At 38.2% G+C, this 24,863-nt stretch overlaps 1 protein-coding gene across 1 annotated transcript; it reads left to right on the forward strand.

Moving 5' to 3' along the window:
- Nucleotides 1-414: 414 nt before the first annotated feature.
- On the forward strand, nucleotides 415-20,264 carry LOC148067574 (mitogen-activated protein kinase kinase kinase 5). Its single transcript, XM_087805216.1, has 27 exons — nucleotides 415-941; nucleotides 2,967-3,154; nucleotides 3,225-3,393; nucleotides 4,639-4,745; nucleotides 4,839-5,009; nucleotides 5,278-5,390; nucleotides 6,330-6,489; nucleotides 6,548-6,698; nucleotides 7,380-7,484; nucleotides 7,733-7,782; nucleotides 9,153-9,248; nucleotides 9,601-9,685; nucleotides 10,464-10,597; nucleotides 11,216-11,343; nucleotides 12,424-12,560; nucleotides 12,764-12,869; nucleotides 14,791-14,948; nucleotides 15,022-15,223; nucleotides 15,291-15,459; nucleotides 15,525-15,690; nucleotides 15,757-15,936; nucleotides 16,092-16,197; nucleotides 17,257-17,485; nucleotides 17,558-17,664; nucleotides 19,010-19,107; nucleotides 19,182-19,258; nucleotides 20,053-20,264. The coding sequence occupies exons 1-27, from the start codon at nucleotides 468-470 to the stop codon at nucleotides 20,132-20,134; spliced, it is 3,948 nt and encodes a 1,315-aa protein (XP_087661342.1). The 5' UTR covers nucleotides 415-467; the 3' UTR covers nucleotides 20,135-20,264.
- The last annotated feature ends 4,599 nt before the right edge of the window (nucleotides 20,265-24,863 follow it).

Raw genomic sequence — 24,863 nt, forward strand, 5'->3', positions numbered from 1 at the left:
TCAGGGGAGACTTGAAGTAAGTTATTTGTATAGCGCTTTTCCAGACCAGGGTCACAAAGCACTTAAACAATCAAAACAATATTCAATAAAGTATATACTTTAAAGGGCAAGTTAAACTGATAACACAACAGGAGTTCCAGAAAATCAAGGAAAAGCCTGAACAAATAAAAAAGTAGAACTGCTACTTAATTTTTGTCAGAATTGCATAATGGGAATTAAGTAAGGGAAAGTTAAAAAAAAAAGTTATGAAAAAGAATTGAATGTATTGCTGTTGTTGTGAAGTGTCAGTAGAGGTCAGGAGAGAGTTGGTCTTTGGTTCCAGGGCCAGCAGGAGGAGCTCCGCAGGGCGGGGACACAACAGAGTCCGGACGGAGGCGTGGATCCACCTGGGGAGGAGGGGAGGAATTCGGTGGATTCACTTTTGTGAAAGTATCCTCGCACCGGAGGAGCGTGGAAGGGATCAAAACATGTACACGACCGAGCGCAGGCGGATGAGCCTCCGCCACGAGCTGAAGCGCCGGGACCCGGTGTGGGTCTCCGCGGGGAGTCTGTGGCAGGACCCGCTGGCGATCGACATGAACCCCAGCGGCAAACCCTCCGTGTCCCCGCGGAGCCGCACCAGAGCCGTGACCGTGGCGTACATCACCAACCAGGACGCGTCCGTGGCGCACAGCGAGGAGAACCTGTCGCTCCAGGGTCTCGCAGAAGCCTGCGGGGACGCCCACGCCACGCTGGACACCATCCCGTTCGAGAGGATCTCGCTGGGCACCACCGAGGTGCTGGACAGTTTCTACAACGCAGACGTGGCCGTGGTGGAGATCAGCGACTCCTTCTGTCAGCCCTCCATCTTCTACCATCTGGGAGTGAGGGAAAGTTTCAGCATGACCAACAACATCATATTGTACTGTTACAAGCAGGACGGTGATGTTCACGCCATCAAGGTCAGTACACTGACAAGACTGACAGAACCCCTCACACACACCTGCATACACTGAGATTACACCTTTACACTGGCGGTGTTATGTGGCACACGGGCCACATTTGGCCCGCCAAGTAACTGTATTTGGCCCATCAGATTGTTGGCTCAAATTCCAAAGGAGGTCATTGTCCTTGTTGGTATTGTGACCTCTAAAGATGACAGTGTTTAAGATAAGGATCATATATTATAGATGTCAGTAAGTATACATGGACTTCTGGCAGATTTTACGCTAATGCTCTTTTGATCCAACTGAGCCCCAGAGGTTGAACAGATTAGTCAATTGTTTTCTAGAAATCAAACAATGAGTGAAAACACTTTGCAGCTAAATGTGGACAAAACTGAAACTCTGGTGATTGCTCCTGATGATACGGTTCCACGGTTGAGTCAGTACTTGGGTGACTTAAGTCAGTCTGTCAAACTGAACCTGAGAAACCTGGGTGTTGTATTTGATATAGACATGTCTCTAGTTCAACACTGCAAAAAACTGACCAGAAACTGTTTCCTTCAACTGAGAAAAATCTCTAAATTTAGGAAAATGTTGTCACAACATGATCTGGAGCTTGTATTCCATGCGTTTGTATCTTCTCGCCTGGACTATTGTAACAGTTTGTTTTCATGTCTTAACAAGAAGGATCTGTCTCGCCTGCAGTTGATTCAGAACTCTGCAGCGAGAATTCTGACCCGCTCAAGTACAAGAACTCACATTTCTCCGATCCTTAAAACTCTTCACTGGCTTCCAGTTTCTTTCAGGATCAACTTTAAAATTCTGGTTCTTACTTTCAGATCTATTCATGGTCAGACTCTATTTGTTCAGGCTTTTCCTTGATTTTCTGGAACTCCTGTGTTGTTCTCAGTATTATCTTGATTTTTAAAGTGTATATACTTTTTTGAGTATTGTTTTGATTGTTTAAGTGCTTTGTGACCCTGGTCTGGAAAAGCGCTATATAAATAAATATTACTTACTTACTTACTTACATCAGTGATCTAATCCAGCCTTACACCCCAGCTCGGGCTCTGAGGTCTGTGGATCAGAATCTACTGATGGTTCCTTGCACACGGTTCAGGACCAGAGGAGGGAAATCCTTCCAGGCTGTTGCTCCTAAGCTTTAGAACGATCTTCCTCTCTCTTTGCGCTTGATGGATCTACTGACTCCTTTAAGAAACATCTTAAGACACTTTTTATTTGTTCAGGCTTTTCCTTGATTTTCTGGAACTCCTGTTGTGTTATCAGTTTTATCTTGACCTTTAAAGTATATACTTTATTGCGTATTATTTCGATTGTTTAAGCGCTTTGTGACCCTGGTCTGTAAAAGCGCTATATAAATATAAATGACTTACTTACTTACTTACTTAACACTGGCGGTGTTATATGACGTCAAACTCAAGGTGGCACACGGGCCACATTTGGCCCGCCAAGTAATTGTATTTGGGCCATCAGATTGTTGACATTGTGACCTCTAAAGATTTTTTCAATATTCACAACAAATGTACAGCATCATTCAATTGACAATCAAGCTCTAAAAACAGAAATGTTCATGTAAAAAAAGTTGTTGCCAATAAGTCTCTTAAACTGATATATTTTTTTATTTTTTCATTAAATTTCTACCCACCCTCATGTCGACTAAAGGTTGGGATTATTTTTAAAGTAGAGTCCCTGTTCCTTTTTGAATTTACAGGCAAAAATGCAAGTCCATTTTAAATTAGCGACCGATGCTAACTTGTCATTGTTCAAACAAACACATCAAAACATCCAAATACCTTAATCATGTCCATCTTGTATTGAAGCCTCGACATGAGTGACTGTTCACAACAAACCTTTTAAAATTACAATTTTATCCCAACCCTTAGTTGACATGAGGTTAAGTAAAACAAGAGTGAAATTAGAATTTTGCGTGAACAAAAGTTTGTATTACTGTGGTCATAATCTTACGACAGATTCGTTTGTTGCCGTGTTCGACTAAAACTACTTCCTTGCTTTCTTGTGCAGGAGCAGTGTGGAAGTTACACCTTCATCCCCTACGTGGTGTCGCCTCAGGGCAAAGTGTTCGCCTGCGATGCCTCCATCATGACGGGCATCAAAGAGCTGATGCACCCCACCTTCCAGCTGGAGCCACTGCTGACCCCCCTGGTGGAGAGACTGGTGCATCTGTTCAACAACGTGCACCTGCAGTCCAGGTGGGGCTCGACCATCTCCAAGGTCTACGCGACGCTACTTTGACTTAACTGCGGTCTTGTGTCACGGCAGCGAGTATTTCCGAGAGTCCATCAGAAACGAGATCCGCATGGCGAGAGAGAGACTGACTGGTAAAAACCTGAGCAACGAGCTGAGTCGCATCCAGCAGCGTCTGGACAGCGTGGAGCTGCTGACCCCAGATATCGTCATGAACCTGCTGCTCTCATACAGGGACATTCAGGTCAGTCGTATGTGAGATAAAAAAAAGATTGTTCTTAACCAAAAAAGGCGGTTGGAAGGCACTCTAGACCGTTATTTCAGAGGACCGTGGAAAAAAGTAAAAGGAATGAAAAAAAAAAACGTGTGTTGGTGAAAGTCTCAAGTATTGTCTTTAGGATCGTTTTTGATAAAAGTTTATTTATTTGATGTGAAAGTTTAAATGCAAATCTGAATATTTTTATGTATGATTTATTTTAAGCTGTACATTTTTCAAGACAAAATTCCTGGATAAACATTTTTTGATTGATCGGTTTTAGACACTTTTTTTTATGAAAGACTGCAGATTGTGGTTTTAAAAGTAAAATTTGAATTAAATGTGATTGAAAGTCTTTATTTTTAGATCAAAGATTTTAGATTAAAATATGTATTTTTTACATATATCAAAATGATTTGCTAAATGTTTTAGAGTCATTTTAAATTAAAGTGTAAATTCTTGGATTAACAATTTATTTTAATGTAATACTGCTAAGTTTATAATCAAAATATTTATGTTTATTTATAATCATTAATCTGGATCAAAAGTTTTTTTCAATTCAATACTGAACATTTAGATATAAAATGTTTAATTTCTAAAAGAAAAATGAGTCGGAATGTCAAGATCAAAAGCAAGAGGTTTTAAAATAAAACTATGCGTATTAGAGTAAAAAGTAAAGTTTAAGATGAAAATCTGAATTATTAGACCAAAAGTAAAATGCTTTCGGATAAAGGATTTAGTAGGGTTTTAGTTTCAAGACAGTAGCTTTGGTTTCCAGTCAAAAATCTAGTTTTTGCCTCAGAAAAAAAACATTTTACTGGGTAAATAAAAAATCCTTGCTTATTATTTGAATTACCTAACTTGCGCATTTTATGATATAACATTAACAATATTATTTATGATTATCGAGGACTTTGTTAAAATTTTTATGAACTGTGAGTCAAAGGTGTAACATCTTTTTTCAAACCAAAAAACCTGAGGCAGTCTGACCTTAGGGAGGTTCCAGCTGACAGGAGGGTATCGAGTGAAGGTCACAATAAAATGAAAATAAGAAATCTAAAAGCTTCTATTGATTAGAATCTATGAGGTGTTAAAATGACTGATGAAGATGAAGGCCACACATCGAGCTCTGATAAAGCACACAAAGAACGTCTCGAAACAGATTCAGTGTGGTATCTGGTGTCTCTGCTGTTTAAATGGAGTAAATAATTCAATCTGCCCTTTTGTGTGCAGGACTATGATTCCATGATCAAGCTGGTGGAGACTCTCAATGAGCTGCCCATGTGTCTGGTAGCAAGGCATCCCAATATCAAGTTCCACTACATATTTGCACTCAATAGGTACCATCTCACTGCTAACACGACATGTGGTTCAATTCAAAGATGCTGTTTTTTTTCTCCAGTCAAATATTTGCTTAAATACATTCTAACTAGGCGGAACCATCCAGGCGATCGAGCCAAAGCTCTAAAGGAGATTCTTCCCATCGTGGAGTCCGGCGGGAAGGTGGCCTCAGACGTGTACTGTCTGTGTGGGCGGGTCTACAAGGACATGTTCATGAGCTCCGGCTTCTCTGACCAGCACAGCCGCGATCAGGCCTCTTACTGGTATCACCATTCTTTCCTTCTTTACTCGGGGCCAAATGTGTCAAAATCCAATTGTTAAATGACTAAAATTGATGAAGGAATTGTGATGGGAGTGTTTGGTAAAGGAAGAGAAACACTGAGATAATTGAGATGGATTGAGAAATATCATACTTTCTGACAGTTAAATAGACATTTTGTATGTCCCGCAACTTCCAATAGCTAAAGATTTTGGCCCCTTTCGTGATTTACTTTTACTAATTAATTTATAATTATAAAAAACTGATTCCAGGTATGGAAGAGCCTTCGAGACGGAGCCAACTCTTCACTCCGGCATCAACAACGTGGTGCTACTGATGGCAGCGGGTCACGAGTTTGACACTTCCATAGAACTGCGCAAAATAGGTGTGTAAGCAGCGACATGTACAGCGTTGACACAAAAGTGTACGTTTTTTGGAAAAAAGAATTCTGAGGAACTCGTATGAAGGTGTGGAGGATCAGATTTACATGTGTTTGTGGTGTCAATAGAAGAAGTGACAACTCTGGTAGAGCAGGAAGTGAAGCTTTAAGGTCATAGACGTATATTATTTTAATTATGGTATTTATTACATGAAATATGAGGAGCTTAAAATACACCTTAACTGAACTAACACAAAGGATCTATTGAACTTTTTTGTGTGATTATGTGTGTTTTACATACACACACTTACTTAGAAATGTAGTCGGAGTGAAACTATAAAATTTATATTTTGCTTTTGTACCAATTTTAATAAGTCATTACTAGTTACAACTCTAAATAAATATATAAATAATACATTATTTATTTGAGTTTTTCTTGTTTCACAAAATTAATACAAAAAATCTTGTTCAAAACAAAGGAAAATAGTGCAGAGACCGCCATCTAGTGGACTCTGAAAATAATGACACTGCTTCATGAAGCTTCATCAGACCATCACTGATTTTTGAAGCATTCTGAAATATATTTTTGATATCAGTGAGCTTAAGATCAGATGGAAGTAGCCTTTCGTAACTCACTTGCAGAAAAACGCCGCACGAGTTTTTGTGGATCCAGATGGAAATTTGATTAACAAAAAGATGAACCCTTGGTCGCTTTTCTCATTCTCAACATTTCCATAACCATTAAATCACATGATTTTTTAGTGATTATCCAAACCTTTTCCTGGAATCTAAACCTAGTTTCAACATTTATAACCAAATTAGCATGTTATCACGTCATGAATGAATGTTCAACTCAAATCAGACGCTTTTAGAAAAACATGTTAAAAATGCCTTTTTGTGATGGAGAGATGCGTTCTGAATCACTGGTCTGGTTCTCTCATACAGGTGTAACCATCAGCTCCCTGCTGGGAAGAAAGGGCAGTCTGGAAAAGATGAAACAATACTGGGACGTTGGATTTTTTCTGGGGGCAAACATTCTGGCTAATGAACACAGGAAAGTCATTGAAGCCTCAGAGAAACTTTACAAGCTGAAGGCCCCGATATGGTGAGAGTCAATTCAGTCCGATGCTTGTGGCTTTGTGCTAATTTGAGCTGTGTTGCAGGTATTTGGGATCCATCATGGAGACCTTTATTCTGTACCGTCAGTTCGCCAAACCACCAGAGGTGAAGTCTCCCAAGCAAGACACGGTCGACTTCTGGATGGAGATGCTGCTGCAGGCTTGCAAACCGACCGTGTCCACCAACCGCTGCCCAGTAAGACCTGTGCTGTGTCTCAAATCGCATACTTCTCTTAGTATACTAGAAGTTAGTATGCATCAGGATAGTGTACATACTAACTACTAAGCAAATTCTCCACAAATAGTATGTCTCAAATCAAACACTGCTGCTACGCACTAACCGGTTAAGACGCGACAGCTTCTTCTTCTACTTCTATTTAACAATGGTTGCAACCAGCTGTATGAACGCTATCGCCACCTGCTGGCAGCACGTTTTGCAAGTTTGGAAAAAGAAATAAAGAAAAAATATGAGAATCTAAATATTCGCGAGATATTTACGCCGGTATCAGCACCGAAGACGTGTCATCCTCCTACTGTTGCGGAAAATGCACCTGTAAGTATATGAATATATATATATATATATATTTATGACGTAACTTCCGTTTAAAACGTCATTAAGATGGCGGCCGTTTAGGGTGGTTAGTGTCCATCGAACCATACTCAGTTTTGTGGGCGTTTTGTGCGCCAATTTAGTGTGCATGGCGCACTAAATTTTTGCATACTAAGAATTGAGACGCACTAACGCTCTAAAAATACTAACTTTGAGTACGCTAGTATGCGATTTGAGACACAGCACTACTCTTCTTGAGATCAAGACTTGAATTCCACGCAATTTCCCAACCTATCTTGTATCTAACCTTAAGAATCTAATATAAAGGTGCTTATTCTGGAGCCCAGTAAAGTTCTCCAACCATCACTGGTGTCGGTCAGCGAGGAGGACGAAAGTCGCACCGTCCAGCTGAAGCACATCACCCCGCTTAAGGTACGCCGCCTTTCCACCTCCCTTTTCCCACGTGTAGCTACGCTATCAGGAAGTCGCTGTATGAATCACTGTATTTCTGGTGAATATTTAATCCAATGTGTGTGGGCGCGTCTCTGAGCTTCATTGTGTTTGAAAGACGCGTCAAACCTTCAGGCTGTTTGCTTACGTCTGTTTACCATTTACACACATAAACACTTCTAAAGTTGCTCCATAGAGTTTCAAGTTATTTCAATTGTTTGGATCCACAGAAAGGCTTGCACCAGTGGACTTTCCCGGCGTCTGCAATCCGGGGAGTGAGGTAAGGTGAAACATGTGCAGACAAGACTCGTAGCTCTGGGTGTGTTCGCGCCCGCAGGCGAATGCAGAACTCAAAACAACCTCTTCACACTCGAGCCACTCATTATTTTGTTTGCCTCTCTTCGTTGCCGATCAATACCTTTGTACTTTGATCTGTTGCCACTGTGTAACCTTCAGTGAAGCTTGTAGTTCTTTACAGCGTGTAACTATCTATTACAACCTTGCTAATCCAGTGTTATGAGTGTCACTCACAGACAAAAATCTCGTTTTTGTTTTTATTAATATTGTGAATTAGGTCTGATTGCAATCTTTGTGAAGGAAGTGTATCATCAGCACAGGCAATGAATAAATGTATAGTACGACCAGCAAATAAAAAGAAAAACTATCAATCTCGGTGGATCATTGATTCCAAGCCTTGTGATTATGTCGAATAAATTGATGTAACTTAAATAAATCATGAAGGATAAATAGAATCCTCCTTTGCAGGAATCTTACACAGACTAGAATGTGGAATTATAACAAGGAAATCATCTCTGACTCTACCACTTAATAATTGGTCATTTCCAATATGTCTCAACAATGAAACTAAACTTGTTTTATTTTGTTGGTATGTAGGAACCGTGACTTTGAAGATTCACACCAACATCTATTTGCATTTTAATGTTAATTATCATACATTTCTTTGCAGATTTTAATAATAAAAAAAAACATTCAGGCATATTTAAAATTATGCTGCACAACAATTTATCACTAAAATGTGATGTTGACTCTATGGCCTCTATGTTGGGAATTTAACCACATCTAGCTTCACGTTGATGTGCAACATTAAAGTGGGGCTTTAATGTATTAGTAGTAGTATTTTAAATTTTGTTTTAACTCCCTCTAGGGCCGGAACAGACTGACTGATATTTTCCCAATGAGACTCTTGTGATGTCAGTTTCTGGTTTTATCTAGTGATGGTCTGATGAAGCTTCATGATGCAGTGTCAAGAAATATTTTCATTTGTTTTGAACAACTGTTCTAATAAAACGTCACATCATTTTTAAACTAATGTTGCACCTATCCTAACACCTAACATGACACTGCTTCATGAAGCTTTGTCACTAGTGAAAAGCATTATTAGAATTATATCTAGAATTCTACTCCATGAACTATGACTGTTTGAAATTAAAAAACATCTTCACAGAAAATATGAAAATAATTCTGAATGTCATGTGTTGTTGCTTTGAAGCACACAGAACATCTTGTTCACGTTAATAACGATGAGAAAAGGCCTGTGCACCTAACCTGACATGCATCCACAATCATTGATTATATATGTTGACGAATGATGATGTAAAGCACTCAATGTCCATTTTCTCTCCACTGAAGTGCTTCAAAGATTGACGAGCGGAGCTGCTTCCTGTACGTCCACTACAACTCCGATGACTTCCAGATCTGCTTCCCATCTGAGCTTCATTGCAAAGGGTGAGGTTTGTTTGCTGCGAGCGTTTGAGTGTTGGTTTAGTTCTGTAAACACTCTGCAGTTGGAGAGAGTCTGTCATTTTGTCCGATAGAGAGACATAAACAAGGCAAACACAAACTTGAGTTCATAAAGGAGTAAATATAATGAAAAATCCAGGAATTCAAATTAATTTTCATTCATAGTAAACAAAAACCAGGAGACCTTGGGGCAGACCCAGGACATGTTGGAAAAGTAATGTCTCCCACTTCAATTTAAATGCATTTTCTTCTTTTGTGTCAATGTCCCCTCCTCAGAAGGAAATCTTAACGGAGGTTTAAAATGAAATTATCTTTTCATTTTTCTCTCTCAACCTAGGTTCTGTGAACTGGTGAACTCTCTGCTGCAGCAAGCTGAAGACCCATCCAAGGACCTGGACCACCAGAGTAAGGGGATACTGGAGGTCAGTTGCAACCATCATTCCTGTGGTGTAGACTTGTGTCTATTTTTAGTTTTGGCTCAACATTCGTGACATAGTGGCCAAAATGAAGAACGACAGGCTGAAGAGGATGTTTTCGGAGATGTACAACACATACGTTAGTAATTTGACTCAAATTTAATCATCGGAAATGTGTGAAAACTAACCATTACTTCTTCTAGTATGGACTGTTTTTATTTAATTATTAATTCATTAAGTAATTTTTCTGATACCTTCACATTAGATAAAGAGCTTAATACTGTCTGTTAAATCTGCCATTTTGACTCTCTACTGACTTTAGACCGAACCACAGTAGATTTAACTGCTTTTTACAAATGCAAAACTCTAAAGAATTCTGACCTGCTCTTGTAGAAGAACTCACATTTTCCCGATCCTTAAAACTCTGCATCAGCTGCCTGTTTCTTTCAGGATACATTTTAAAATTCTGGTTCTTACTTTCATATCTATTCATGGTCAAGCGCCTCCTTACATCAGTGATCTGATCCAGCCTTCAGGGCTTTGAGGTTTGTGGATCAGAATCCACTGATGGTTCCGTGCACACGGTTCAGGACCAGAGGAGAGAAATTGACATTGACAAACATTTTTATTTGTTCAGGCTTTTTCTTCATTTTCTTTGGGCTGTTGTGTTTGTGTCTATGTTGTATTGGCCTTTAAAAGTATGTATTTTATCGGTTTATTGTTTTTGATTGTTTAAGCGCTTTGTGACCCTGGTCTGGGAAATTCGCTTTATACTGTTTTGCAGTTTATCTACGAGACCAATGAGAATGGCAACAAGGTGGTCCTGGGGAAGGGGACCTATGGTGTGGTTTATGCTGGAAGAGATCTGAGCAACCAAGTTCGTATCGCCATCAAGGAGATACCGGAGAAGGATAGCACGTATGAGACACACTCTTGTTTTTCTGTGGAACACTGAACCACAGTAATTCTTCCTCTTGATACATTTCCCCCGACTGTTACCAAATTGGGACATCACTTGGCAGCTGCTTCTGGGCTAAATGTTTTCTTCAGAATCTCCTCACTTACTAGGAATCCACTGGATGTTGAAATGTTAAATTGTGATCCAAAACATGCTTTTTGAGACTTAGAAAAACGTTTTTAGATTAATAAAAATGAGATTTTAATTCACTGCAGTCCTTTACTGTCATTGCCAAGAGTACAACTAGATTAAAACTATTATAATTAAACTGCACATAACAGTGACAAAAACTACATTAATAAATAAATATAAAAGAAAATCAGTCTACATAATCCCTGTACTGCAATAAAACACGTATATATCACCCTTTATTCTCTCCTATTATTATATTATATTGAACAGTATGATATTGTTTTAAGAGTTTTTTATGGCATTGAAGTTATTTCTAAATCTTTTCTTTCTTATATACGTTGTATATACTATATTTTCATTGTGACTCAACATTTCAATCAACTCATAAACACATTTAAAAGTGTAAAAGTTCAACACATACTTACCCGGTTTTCATACGCTCTCAGGTATTCTCAGCCACTTCACGAAGAGATCGCTTTACACAAGAGACTCAAGCACCGGAACATTGTCCAGTACCTGGGATCTGTGAGTCAAGATGGTTTCATCAAGATCTTCATGGAAGAAGTACCAGGAGGTAATGTCCAAGAAAATGTACTTCTTGTGTATTTAGCTTTTTTTCAGATGGAGGAAATTACAGTGTCTGGATGATACATTATAATATTTTATAATGTATTTAATTTTATGACGGTACAATTCAAAATGCATAAAAGTCACACTCTGAAGTGTATGCATGCAATGAAAATGGATAAAAAATGATATGAAATATTTATATATATATATTTAAAAATCATACAGTTGGACTTTATTTATGTTTGTTTTTTTACATTTGGCCAATGTTGCTCTTCATAGACAGACATTATCACAACATCAGAAGTAACTCCATTATGAAAGATGAGTCCTCGTGATAAATCCTGTCATTTTGGAAACGATGCAGTTAGATGAGAACATGCTTCCTTTGTCAAAGCATCACTGAATCCCATGTTATGAAATATACGCATCATGTCAGTAATAAAAACAAAAAGGTGCCAATAAACATGGAGGTTTAATGAGCCAAGTTTTTTTCGGAAAGCAACCATAGAACAGGCTATAGTTCCATGATCTATAGTCTGTTCTATATTGTCCAAAAGAACAAAATACCAAGTTCTATGGATTGGTACCAATACTCGGTAACATAGTGGCACCGCCCCTGACATAACCTGTTTTATTTTCCCCCAGATGCATTTTATTTTTTTATTTATATTTATATTTCTCCAGAAAAGAAGAGAAAATACATTTATCCTTTTGTTTTGTTTTCTAAACACAACAGACCAGACTCGAACAAACTTGTGTAAAAATCAACTACAATTATGTCATTGTTTTACTGGACGGAGACGGAATAGATTCGATCCACCCACTTCCCCGGGCGCGACATCCGCCAAGTCTTGCACAACTCTTTGTCTGACTTCATCCACTTCCTAATATGGACTTCCTGTTGTACACTCTACTACAATTCAAGTGATTTTCAAGTAGTACAGCTTCAGAGGTCATTCTACATGTTTACAGGAAAAGACATGATTCCATTTTATGTTCCAGAAAAGTAGTGATGGAAATACAACCTCAAAACCCTGCCCTTGAAAGTCAAAGGGATTATAATAAAGCATATTTATGCTTGCAGGAAGTCTGTCATCGCTCCTGCGCTCCAAATGGGGTCCTCTGAAGGACAATGAGCCCACCATCATTTTCTACACCAAACAAATACTTGAGGGGATCAAATACCTTCATGAGCATCAGATCGTCCACCGAGACATTAAGGTAAGGTAGAGAAAGTCTGTGTGGCATTGGAAAAAAAACCTTGAGTTACCTCGTTCCCCCCCTGCAGCTGGATCCACTTAATGTTTTTGATTTACCAGCGATTTTGCCTTGATTCTCTTTTCCCGAGTTACTCCCCAGGTTCATCCGAAAACAATCCTGAATTGGCACACTGCTCTGATCTGTCCTTTTCCAATATATTTCAGGGCGACAACGTGCTGATCAACACCTACAGTGGTGTTTTAAAGATTTCTGATTTCGGAACCTCCAAACGCTTGGCAGGGATCAACCCCTGTACGGAAACATTTGCAGGTGAGCCGAGTCATCACTGTGGTTCTAGTATCATGGTGTCCTTGGATTCTTAGGGGGGGCTATCCGAAGAAAAGAAATGTTAATTTTATACCAAAATGAACATCAATCGTAAAGGAATGTACATTTTTATTGATTTGTCAATGAAAAAAAACCCTTATTCAGGGATTTTGTCAGTAACACTAGATAAAAATAATTGACCAGCCTACGATAATAGCCATAGTCAGTTTTAGGTAATATGCTCTTATAACCTCTGAAAGTTGTCTTTTTAGATTAAGTCCGTTTTTTAAACTGGACTTTCACTTTTACTGGGAATTTTAATTAAAAGGCTTCCATCATGAGGGCGTGAAAATGATGCACAAATTGAATTGACTTTTGTTTTTCTTAATCAGCCATGGTTGGCTTCCAGCTCTTCAGGGTTCAAGTGCCACATCTTGTACTCTTGCCTCTTCACATGATCTATTCCACTTGTATCGCTCCTACGCCTCCTGCAGGCCATTAGCCTTTAAAAATAAATAGATTAGCTGCATCATTCCATCTGTGGGAACAAAACATGTAGTCTTTCATTAAAGCAGGCAATTCAACTTGAGTTATTTTAAGAGTTGTAGAAAAGAAAATTGTTTGTAACAAAATCCAACTATAGAAATCTGTTTATTCGATGTTGTGGGGAAAATGGTTGAAAACAAAGAGACATTATTTTTTCCACGAAACCTCCTCTAGCTCTGGGATGGAAGCCAACACATTCCTGGTTAAACCATGAGATATAATCTCAGTGGCGAGTCTACAGCAGGGTCTTCCTACAAGTCAGAGTAGCCAGGAACTCACTCCTGTGGCTTCTTGGAAATGTTTTAAAAATTTGCTTCCCTCACTCCTGAACAAAATCCCTACATAATGCAACTTCTCTGGGAAGGATCTCATTGCCAACCATAACAACATATTCCCTTTTTGCGGGGAATCAACAACTTGGACTTGGGAGAACAAACCAAATGCTTTCCCAGGATCTTCAGAATATGCTGGCACTCCTGATTTACCTAAATAGTAAGTAAGTATATTTGTAGAGTGCTTTTCCAGACCAGGGTCACAAAGCGCTTAAACAATCAAAAACATACTCAATAAAATATATACTTAAAAGGTCAAGATAATACTGAGACAAACACAGGAGTCTCAGAAAATCAAGGAAAACCCTGAACAAATAAAAATGTCTTTAGATGTTTCTTGAAGGAGTCAGTAGATCCATCAAGTGCAAAGGGAGAGGAAGATCGTTCCAAAGCTTAGGAGCAACAGTCTGGAAGGATTTCTCTCCTCTGGTCCTGAACCGTGTGCGAGGAACCATCAGTAGATTCTGATCCAAAGACTTAGTTGGATCAAATGAGCCGTAGAGCTGGATTTCATCAGCAAAGATGTGGTAAGAAACATCAGGAAATCTATGAATGATTTTAAGCAGGGGAATCAAGTACAGCAAAAAAAAGATAAAGGACCCAGAAGGTACTTGAGGGACTCCACACAACAGATCTCTCAATTCAGACCTCATTTTATTGGCAGATACACTGAAACTGCGCCCAGAAAGGTACGATGAGAACCATTCTAACACAGGCCCAGACTGTCCCACTTCATTTATCAGTCTTCTCAGCAGGACATCATGATGTCACTGGACACTTTCAGTAAGGCTGTCTCCGTAGAGTGATGTTTATGGAAGCCAGACTGAAACTTCTCATGGATGTCGCTCTGATCCAGGAACAAAGGCAGCTGCTAAGACAACACCTTCTCCAAGATCTTGGACAAGAAAGGGAGCTTAGGCATGTTTAAATGCATTGGGAAAACCCCATCATTCTTCCAAACAAATACACAGTCGTTCCATCCTGTGTCCCTCAACACTGTCTTGTCCCAATGCAAGAAATAAACTCATGGTGGTTTCTTTTTTAAGGAACTCTCCAGTACATGGCTCCAGAGATCATCGACCAGGGACCTCGAGGTTATGGGAAACCGGCCGATATCTGGTCCCTCGGGTGCACCATCATCGAGATGGCCACTGGTAAAACACCATTCCATGAGCTGGGAAGTCCTCAGGCAGCTATGTTTAAGGTAAAAAACACACCTCAATGAAATGTTCACTAAATAATCTGACTCGTTGTTCAATTCTTCCCTCCATAAATAGGTGGGGATGTTCAAGATCCACCCTAAAGTCCCTGAGTGCATGTCAGACGAGGCAAAGGCCTTCATTATGAACTGCTTTGAGCCGAACCCAGACGACAGATTTACGGCCACTGAGTTGCTGAAGGACACTTTCCTGAGGTCATCACCGAGGAAGGTCAAGGTCAAAGCTCAGAGAGAATCAGACATTGACGACATTTCGGCCGGTGAGACTCATATCTAGTATTTTATGGACAGTTTTGCAGTTTATGACAACAATCCTTCTTTCCACAGCCGACTATCACCGCAGCATGTCCGTACCAATCTCCATCTTCGTGGAAGACACCGATTCATACTCGGATTCCATCGACCTGTCCTGTTCCCTGGACCTGAGGAGGCCCCAGTCTTGCATCTTGGAAGAGGAAATAGAAGACAGTCCGCCGAGCACCAGCAGCTATCTGCCGTAAGTCAGACTTTTTTTTTTGCTGATGTTGATTTACAAGTTGATTTTGTGGCTCTCTGGCGCAGGTTACCAGATGACTCGACCTTAGACATGATCAGTCCAGCGTCCTCGGAGGAGAACATTGGTCTCTTCATGTTGAGGAAAGACAGCGAGCGGAGGGAAACTCTTCACAGAGTGCTTACCGACTTCATCGGCAACGTGGTCTCGAATATCCAGGAGTCCGTGCCTCAGGTGGGGAAGAGTAAAATAAGTGTAACTTGCATATAAATAATAAAACATAAATATTTTTCTTTCAAGTGTGGAGAGGTGTTCACAGCCGGGCACATCACAAAGCTCGTCTGCTGTCTTCGAGAAAACATCAGATCTCCGGATAAAAGGCAGTTGACCAACTGTCTGCTGGAGCTTCGAGTCTCGTTACTGAAAAGTGCGGTGTCGCTAAATCGCCTGCAGGCGGTGCTGTTCAGCTTCCAAGACGCAGTGAGTTCTTACGTTTGAGTCGGGAGTTGATTTTGTGAAAAGCATACAGTGGTTTATTGAGTTCTGCATCGTGTCTAAATGTAATGCAATGCAATGAGTGGTAGAAAGAGAATGAATTCTGTAATAACAATGAGGTATTTCTTCCATACGTACAGGTGAAGAAGGTGTTAAAGCAGCAGCGGGTGAAGCCTCACTGGATGTTCGCTCTGGACAACCTGCTGAGACAGGCGGTGCAGGATGCCATCACCGTTCTTTTACCAGGTCGGGCCAGCATTTGTTAAGCTATTGTCTTTATTCTAATAAATATAAGTGTCTTTTTTTGTGTCGGAGCTTAAAGTTACAGTCCTTATTGGTAGTAAAATGACGGCAATACAATGACTGTAGACATTCCTGTAGTCCCAGATTAAGGATTTGAGCATCTGATAAATTATACTAATGTTGTATTAAAGGCATTCCTATGTCACAACTGGAACAGCCCCAGTATCATTTGCTATTTCAGCCATTTTTTTAATCAAATATTATCAACTTGATATATTTCTCCAACTAAAAATTAAAAAAGTTATTTACCAAATAATAAAATTTCACACATGGTCTACTCGCCCTCATGTCAACTAAGGGTTGGGATTATTTTCAGAGTAATATGTTCCTGGGCAAAATTGCAAGTCCATTTTAATGCAGCGACAGGTACTCAGTTGTCTTCGTCTTCATCTTTGTCCAAAAAGTCACGTTTAAAAATATTCAAATACCTCCATGCTGCTCGTCTTTAACGTCCATCTTGTATTGAAGCCTCGAAATTGTTCATTGAAAATATTAAAGAAGTCTATATTTTAAGCTTGTTTTTAGCAGAAACATCTAAGCCATCGCCGGAAATCTTTGACTGACTCTTGCGATGTGTTTCAATGAGGATAGACTTGAAGTAGGATCTTACAGAACGGGAGCTTCCAGTACGAACCAGCTTAAATTATACAGACTTATTTAAGGATGAATACAATGGAGGTATTTGGATATTTTTAAGTGTCACTTTAGATGAAGATAAAGACGACAGCAACTGAAAATCAGTAGCTACATAAAAATGAACATGACATTTTTGTCTATAACTCTAAAAAGGACCAGATTACTCTGAAAATAATCCCAACCCTGAGTCGACATGAGGGTGAGTAGGAAATGAGTGAAATTTGAATTTTGGGTGAACATTAACTTTTAGTATTTTACATGATTTATTTCCGCCATTTCTATCTTGTCGTTATAGACGTCTGTTTGGTGTTATGTTCCGCTAACAGTATAGAAGCTCATTAGATTTGTCTTTCTTTTTTGTGTCAGAGCTTAAACTCCAGCTACAGTCCTCATTTGAAGTGGAAGAAACAAATACAGAGGAGTCGCTGAATCCAGACACTCCCATAGTCCTCATCACGGATCAAAGACTTGATCTTTTTCCCTCTCGAGAAAGTCCAGAGAGCCGGTCTGTATCCCAGCCGCCTTTTTCCACAGACGTAGGCAACAGCTGTCCACTCACCGAGACGCTAAAGGATCTACGGTTGGAGACAAAAAGGTCATACATCTTCTTAAAGTCATTATAAGGTCATTTCAGGATACAACTTTAGGCTCATCTTTTTGGCTTTAGACTGCTGAGTCAGCTGAGCGACAAAGAGAGGGAGTACCAGGAGCTGCTGAGGAGCTGTGTTCAGAGGAAACAACAAGAGATTGACACTCTAAGGAAATCCACACAAGGTATGGTTTTGAGGAAAATGTCCTTGCATTATTTATTATTATAGTATTTTTCTATTTTCGAATTGAACTTTTCCACAGTTGTTCTTGTTTGTATCTTGTATTCTTTGTTGGTTTTTATGTTTCAAACTTTGCTTAGAACATAAATTATATTTTTAACTGTCCCTAAAATATAAAAAAGAGAAATAGATGCACAATTATATGAATAACTTATTTATGGACAATAAATCACTACTTTTTTCACACGCTTGGAACTCTGCGTCGTATACGATGACAAGGTCAATCTTTGGATTCAAAGGCTGACAGCCTCCAGGGGGCGCTCTGGCAGGACCGACTGGAAGGGACATTGCACAGAGGAAGACAAACAATAGTTTTATTTAATTGTGAACAGTCAATTTTTGCCTCATGCACACAACCTCATGATGGAGTCTACTGACTCCTCCAAAAGACACTTTTATTTGTTCAGGCTTTTCCTTGATTTTCTGGAACTCCTGTGTTGTTCTCGGTGTTATCTTGACCTTTAAAGTATATATTTTATTGAGTATTGTTTTGATTGTTTAAGCGCTTTGTGACCCTGGTCTGGAAAAGCGCTCTATAAATATAAATTATTTACTTACTTACTTACTTTGAGAAACGGATATGATGCAGCTTTTAAGTAAAAGTTTATGCAGGCTGTTGCACCTAAACTTGGCACCAACTAATCGATGGAGACGGCAGCGTAAAGAACTGACTAAATAGAAAGAAAAAAAAAAGAAACGACAGATCTTAATTGCTAGGCTGGTTATTTTTATCTGGTCGATTTACTGCCCTGTACCAGATATCATTAGATAATTATCTAATTAATTATAATTAAATGAAATATTTTTGTGGAAATATCTTGAACAGAGCTGTGGCCTATATATGTACAAATTATTTGGTTGTTTTAAATGTAGCTGGTTATATTCAATAGCACTCTATTGTCAGGAAATTAGGGTAATACACTTTAGGCACAGGCCTGTAAAGAAGCAGCGACAAAGAATGTTATTTTCAGTAGGCTTTCCACTAGATTAAATGAATCATTTTAATTACAAACACAAATTAAATGCAGCGCCTCAAATGAACTAGTTTTATCTGATAATCCATTGATGAAGTGAACTAGTTCCAGCACGAGCATTGTTGCATCAGGTGAGCACTCTTCTTTGTTTGATCACACACTGAATCATCGCGACCACTCCTCTGCCTCTGGCGCTGGATTTTTGTCTGACTGGTTTGAGTTGGACGTGTATAAACTTGCCCTGGTTTCAGTAATGATTTTAGCAACACCGGTTGAAAGCTGATCTAACACGGTCCGATCTGCGTCTGGTCGTAGATGATGAGTCGGCTTCTCAGAAAAGCTCATCCCTTGAGGTGAAGTCCATGGTGGACTGGCTGAAGAACGTTCCCGTTGATCAACAGACGATCAATACGGTAGATTGAAATTCGCCTTGCTTGATATCAGTATTTGTCTTTGTTAATTCTAACCATTTTTTTTGTTGTTTTAGTTGCTCAATCATGGGTTCACCCTGGACTGTCTGCTGGACATGGCCTGCAGAGACGATTTGATCTACTGTGGAGTGAGGTGAGCTGGATTTTACCACCTTTAGATTGCATCTACAATGTGTGATATCACTTGAAAAGAAAAGTGGAAATTCTAGTGTCACTTTTTAAATCACTAATAAATCACTATTTTCACTTTTGTGAAGCTTCATGAAGCAGTGTCATTATTTTCAGAGTCCACTACATGGCGGTCTCTGCGCTATTTCACCTCGTTTTGAACAATTATTCTAATGAAACATCACACATAAACGGATGGCGCCACCTACTGACCTCTTAACAACATGACACTTCTTCATGAAGCTTCATCAGCACATCACCAAAAAAACAAACAACAACCTTTACTCTTTTATCCTTTTGCTTTTCAATATAATCCACTTAATATTATCCTGAGATACATATTATGTTTTGCAACATTAAGTATTTAGTATTAAATATTAAATATTTCAACCATTTCTCTTGTAAGTAAGTAAGTAATATTTATTTATATAGCGCTTTTCGAGACCAGGGTCACAAAGCGCTTAAACAATCAAAACAATACTCAAAAAAAAGTACATACTTTAAAGATCAAGATAATACTCAGAACAACACAGGAGTTTCGAGAAATTCAAGGAAAAGCCTGAACAAATAGAAACGTCTTAAGATGTTTCTTAAGATGTTGTATCACTATGGTCGTCTGCTTAGTAAACGGTGTGGCTAACTCATTCGATTTATAATGTCAGAGCTTCTTAAATGGTAAGATAAAAGTATTTGAGACGGTTCTGGAATAAAATATTGACTTGTGTCAATTCTTAATGACGATTGATTTTTCTTTCACAGAGCAGGGATGCTGTGTAGAATCTGGGCGGCCATTACTGCTCACAGGAAAGCAAATGAGGGCATCGAGGACACTCTTCTTTAATGTTTTTATGTTTCTTCCTCCATGTTAATGCATGTAATACTCCTTTTTTTTATTTAATGCTGGGTGCTTGTTGTTCTCATTCTCAGGGAGTTGATGAATGGAAAGAATGTTCATTTTAAATTAAAACATTTTAAACATGAAAAGCTCTTGTTTGTTTTGTTTTTTTTCAAATAAAATGTCAAGAATCCTAAGACAAATATACCACAATCTTGCACCAAAAGAATATTTAATATTTTAAATAAAACTTTTAATATTCTTTATAATTATTGTCTCCTGTCTTTATTATGACTTTAGCTATAAAAAAAGATATTTAGTTGTTGTTTTTATCGTCTGCTGATTCGTTTATCAAGGCTGGTGCTTTCAATGGAACTTTATTTAAAGTGCACAAAATTCAATTAAATATTATTCAGTATAAATAATTGTTTTTAGTAATGTTTAAATTGGGAATATATTCAGATTTTAGCTAAATTATAGAAAAACAAGGCATTATAATATATATTTAAAGAAAAAGGGCAAAAAAATGTAAATGTGAGCCTGAATAATAAAATATTGGAAAATAAATTAACTTTTAACAGTTAGAAATTTCTCTTAGTTTATAAAATATGATTTAACAGAACATTTTTTTTGATGCCATGTGTAAACGCCACAATCCAACATCAAGTCCAATTAAGACTTTATTTTAAATCAAATTGTGATAGGTAAGTGAAAATCATTCATTTTTTATATGATAGAATGCAGAATTGTTTTGGTCTCTAGCCATTTCTATAGTAACAATGTACAGATGTGTTTACAGCTGGTGACATATTTTCTCTGACATCCTGTTTTGATTCCAGTTATAAAAACTTTAAATGGTTCCGACCAGCTGCCTCTCAGGATGTTGTCATGTGAGTAAAACGGTCGGTGAGGATTGTTAAGAGGGTGTGAAGCTGCCTCACACTAGTCCAAAGATTCCATTTCCTCATGCGTTTTCAATATGTTGATCTCTACTCTAAGACTGTTTGTTTTGTTTTGATACATTTACATGCACAGTTTGACATTTAAAATGTTTTAAGGCCAGTTAAACTACAGATTACACATAAGAAGTCTGGTGATTTATGCTGCCAGTAAGTCAAGAGAATATATGATAACATAAATAATACTTTTAAAAACAGTTCTAGATATGTGGAATTCCAGTCATAGGCGAACATGACTTCACCTTTTTTTCTGGGCTTGGCAATGTCTGGAATCTCTAACCAGAATGAGTCACGTCTGACTTTTGTTTTGAACATGTGACTGTGAAGTTTCTTCAGAGCGGCGCGTTTTATGATACGAACCTGCCGTCATGTCATGGTGCTGGTAGGATTGGATCGGCGTATCGTGGGTCAAAGGTCGCCCTAGCCTACAAACTTGATTGTCAAAGTGCAAATGAGTAATTCATAATTTTAAAATTTCATAGAAGTAAACTAATTCAGTCAAATATTAGTTTGAATAAATGAAAAAATAAACCTTGCAAATGCAGGATTTTGCTGTGTCTAGCATATTTTTCTACTAAGTAAATGCAATTAAATGACAGATTTTGCTTGTACTCATCATGACTTCATTGTGAAATTTAAATTGGCATTAAAATAAATTGTCACATAATTTTTGGCTCACAATTATTGTTTATTAGTTGTTTTTTTTTAATGTTTTAAGGCCATTTGTTAAAGTGGCCTTAAAACAAGAGTATTGAAATTGAGCTATTCCATATTTCATTTTTAAATAGTTTTTTAATTCTCGTTTTTTTATAATGTATAAAAAATATTTAGGTAAGAATATTTTTCTTTGAAATTGTAAAATGCTTTCTATTAAAAACAAATGTAAGTTCAATTAGAAACTAAAAATAGTGGTTTAATTTTATTTTGAAACCATAGAGACCTCTTTTTTAAATTACATTCACAGCAATACTTTTCTAAATTGTTAGAACAACGACTCTTTCTTCATTTGTTCTATGTAATAGATGATCGCTAATATCACAATCCTATCAAAAATTTAAATCGAATAACTTTTTCCAACACACAGCCGAGGAGATACAGATCACTGCCTGTTTATCTACCTTTAACTGAGAGTGATCTTTCAGGGGGGATTGAGGGCACATCACTGGGAGCCCCCAGAAACATCAGGGATTAGTGAGCTCATCCCAACAACTCACTGCACCAGTTTACTGTTTCCTGCAGGACTTTTCTCTCCTGCAGTGTTGAGATGTTATACATCCTGTTTACCAGGGATGTGCTGTGAGCTTCCATTATGAATCAGTGATTTGGACTGTGATCGAGAGGCAGCTGATTATGACCACGTTCCCGACATTGTTGACACTCGAGTGCAGGAATCTTGTCATGTGTCACACATATCAGAAACACTCGTCACGTGTTGAAATGATCTTGGGATTGTTGACATTAAAGCCGCTGCTTCATTATCAAAAAAGGGGCGTTTTAATCCCTGCTGTAACCCAAGGAATTAAAACTGTCTAATCTCCCAGTATCTATCAATGTGTGTTAAACCCGTATTATGCATTTCATCATTCATTGGTCATTGTCGAAGCCTGCGTTCCTTTACAGAACAACAAACCTGCTGCATTGACTTGTCACGTGAAATATTGTTCACTTGGGATAATATAAAATGATTCATCAGTTTATAGATAGAAGTCTCTAGATTTGGAAGACTTTGCCGAACAGTTAAGGTATGACGTTTTTGGTTGTTCATCATCATTCATACTTCCTCTTCAATATATATATATTTTGGATGAAACGTTGCAATAATAAAAATCACATCTCTGTGGACACCTTATAAAGTAAATGTACTTTCTCAACCTCCTTTGATTTTCAGTTCAGATTGAAAGTTTCAATTATTCCATACCGACACCAGCACAACCAACACAAAAATCACATTGCTCCGGTCGTAGTGCTAGCTCTTGAAAAAAAAAAGTCAGTTCTTTCATTAATTTAAATTTAAAAAAATAATAATTATAAATGCTAGTAAAGCACTATTTGGTCGATCAGCACTATTCAGAGAGATGCATAAATATTTTTTGGAAAAAAGGTTAACGTACAACAGATATTTAAGACTATTAGATAAAATTCCTGTAAGAGAAAAAAAGGTGTCTCGTCCCCATAACTATAAGGATATAAAAACATATATATGAGGGCCAGATAAATGCAGGCAAAGGATGTTTGGCCTTATGAACATGCTTTGCCCTTGAGATTTATTCGGCTTCACAATGTGTCATATGTATCCAGGGTACATGTTCCAACGCCTGTTTATAGTAATAATTGAAGCTCAAAAAAATACATGGTACTTTCTCGGGCGGTGATCTGGACGTTCCTTCCAATTCAAACATACCAATAAGTAGCAAGAAAAAAGATATTTAATAAGTCCATATATCGAGGTAAAAATATTAGTTATAGCTAGTGATGAGCTGAGGAAGCTTCATGAAGCAGTGTCATGTTGTTTAGAGGTCAGTAGGTGGCGCCATAAGTTTAGAAACGATGTGTTGTTTCATTAGAACAAAGGCAAATAGTGCAGAGACCGCCATCTACTTTACTCAGACCGATCAAATGTACAATAACATTTCCTTGGTTCAACGTCATGGTAGCAGTTGTAGCTCTCTTGACTGACCAGTTTAACTAAATAAAACCAGAGGTCAAGGAAAGGCACGGGCACCTCTCACTCGTTTTTTTTCCCTCTTTCTCTGTCTCTTCTTTGTGCGTTGTCATGGAAATGAAAGAAAGTTGATTCAGGTGGGGGGTTCTGGCTTCTATTATTGCCCGAGCAGTGGGATTGGGAGGGAGGCGGGCGTTGTGAAGTGAAGCGGCTCATGCACTCGTGAACAGAGAGTGCGCTGGAGCAGAATAGAGGTAGAGAGAGAGGGGGGGGTGGAAGAAGGGATAGATAGAAGAACAGTAAGGGGGCCCCCAGGGGCTGGAGGAGAGGAGCCAACTCCACGTGTTCTGGTGCTGCCGCTAACTGATGGCACGTTTTTAGAACATTACATCACCGTCTGCTGGGCTCAGGGCTATTTCGGACATGAATGGCAGCACGATCGCGTTCATCCTAGAAAGATGGCAAAGACCACTCAACGCACACTGGTGTCTTTCACAGTGTTTACAGTCACACGAGTTTAACTTGTACTTTAGCAAGAAAATAACGTTTAAAAAAATGATCTCCAGTGTCTCTGCCATTGCAAACAACTTTTTTTCCTATTGTAAATTTAGAATATTTTAATATTATTATATTATAACTTCCTATAGTTGTTAAAATAATGAGATTGTACATTTATAGTTCTGTTTTATGTCGCTTTTATTTCAAATAATAGGTAATAGTAAACACAAACTCTTAGTTTTATAACTGCATTATATCAAATATTATTTGTATGTAACATTGTGAACAATTACAATAACTACTATAAGTGCCAATATTGATCATATTATAGCACAGTTGTATAACTAATATAACCAATATCAGGCATTTTAACATGATGTTGATGGTAATATACTTACAAAATACTTGGTCCAGGCTAAAAAGTTGAATTATATTTACAACCTTACACTTTTTACTTGAAGTTTTTACTCCAAAACCAATAGTCGGTCTACAACCCACCTCTATAGATGTTTTTCACCTAACATATATTGAAATTAATGTATTTAATTGACATTAATAGCAAGGTTTATGTTGAGTTCTAACCATAGCAGCAGTATTTTCTCAATAAGAATTTAAA

Source organism: Callionymus lyra, chromosome 13 (assembly GCF_982586985.1).
Source record: "Callionymus lyra chromosome 13, fCalLyr1.hap1.1, whole genome shotgun sequence".
Classification (NCBI taxonomy): Eukaryota; Metazoa; Chordata; class Actinopteri; order Syngnathiformes; family Callionymidae; genus Callionymus; species Callionymus lyra.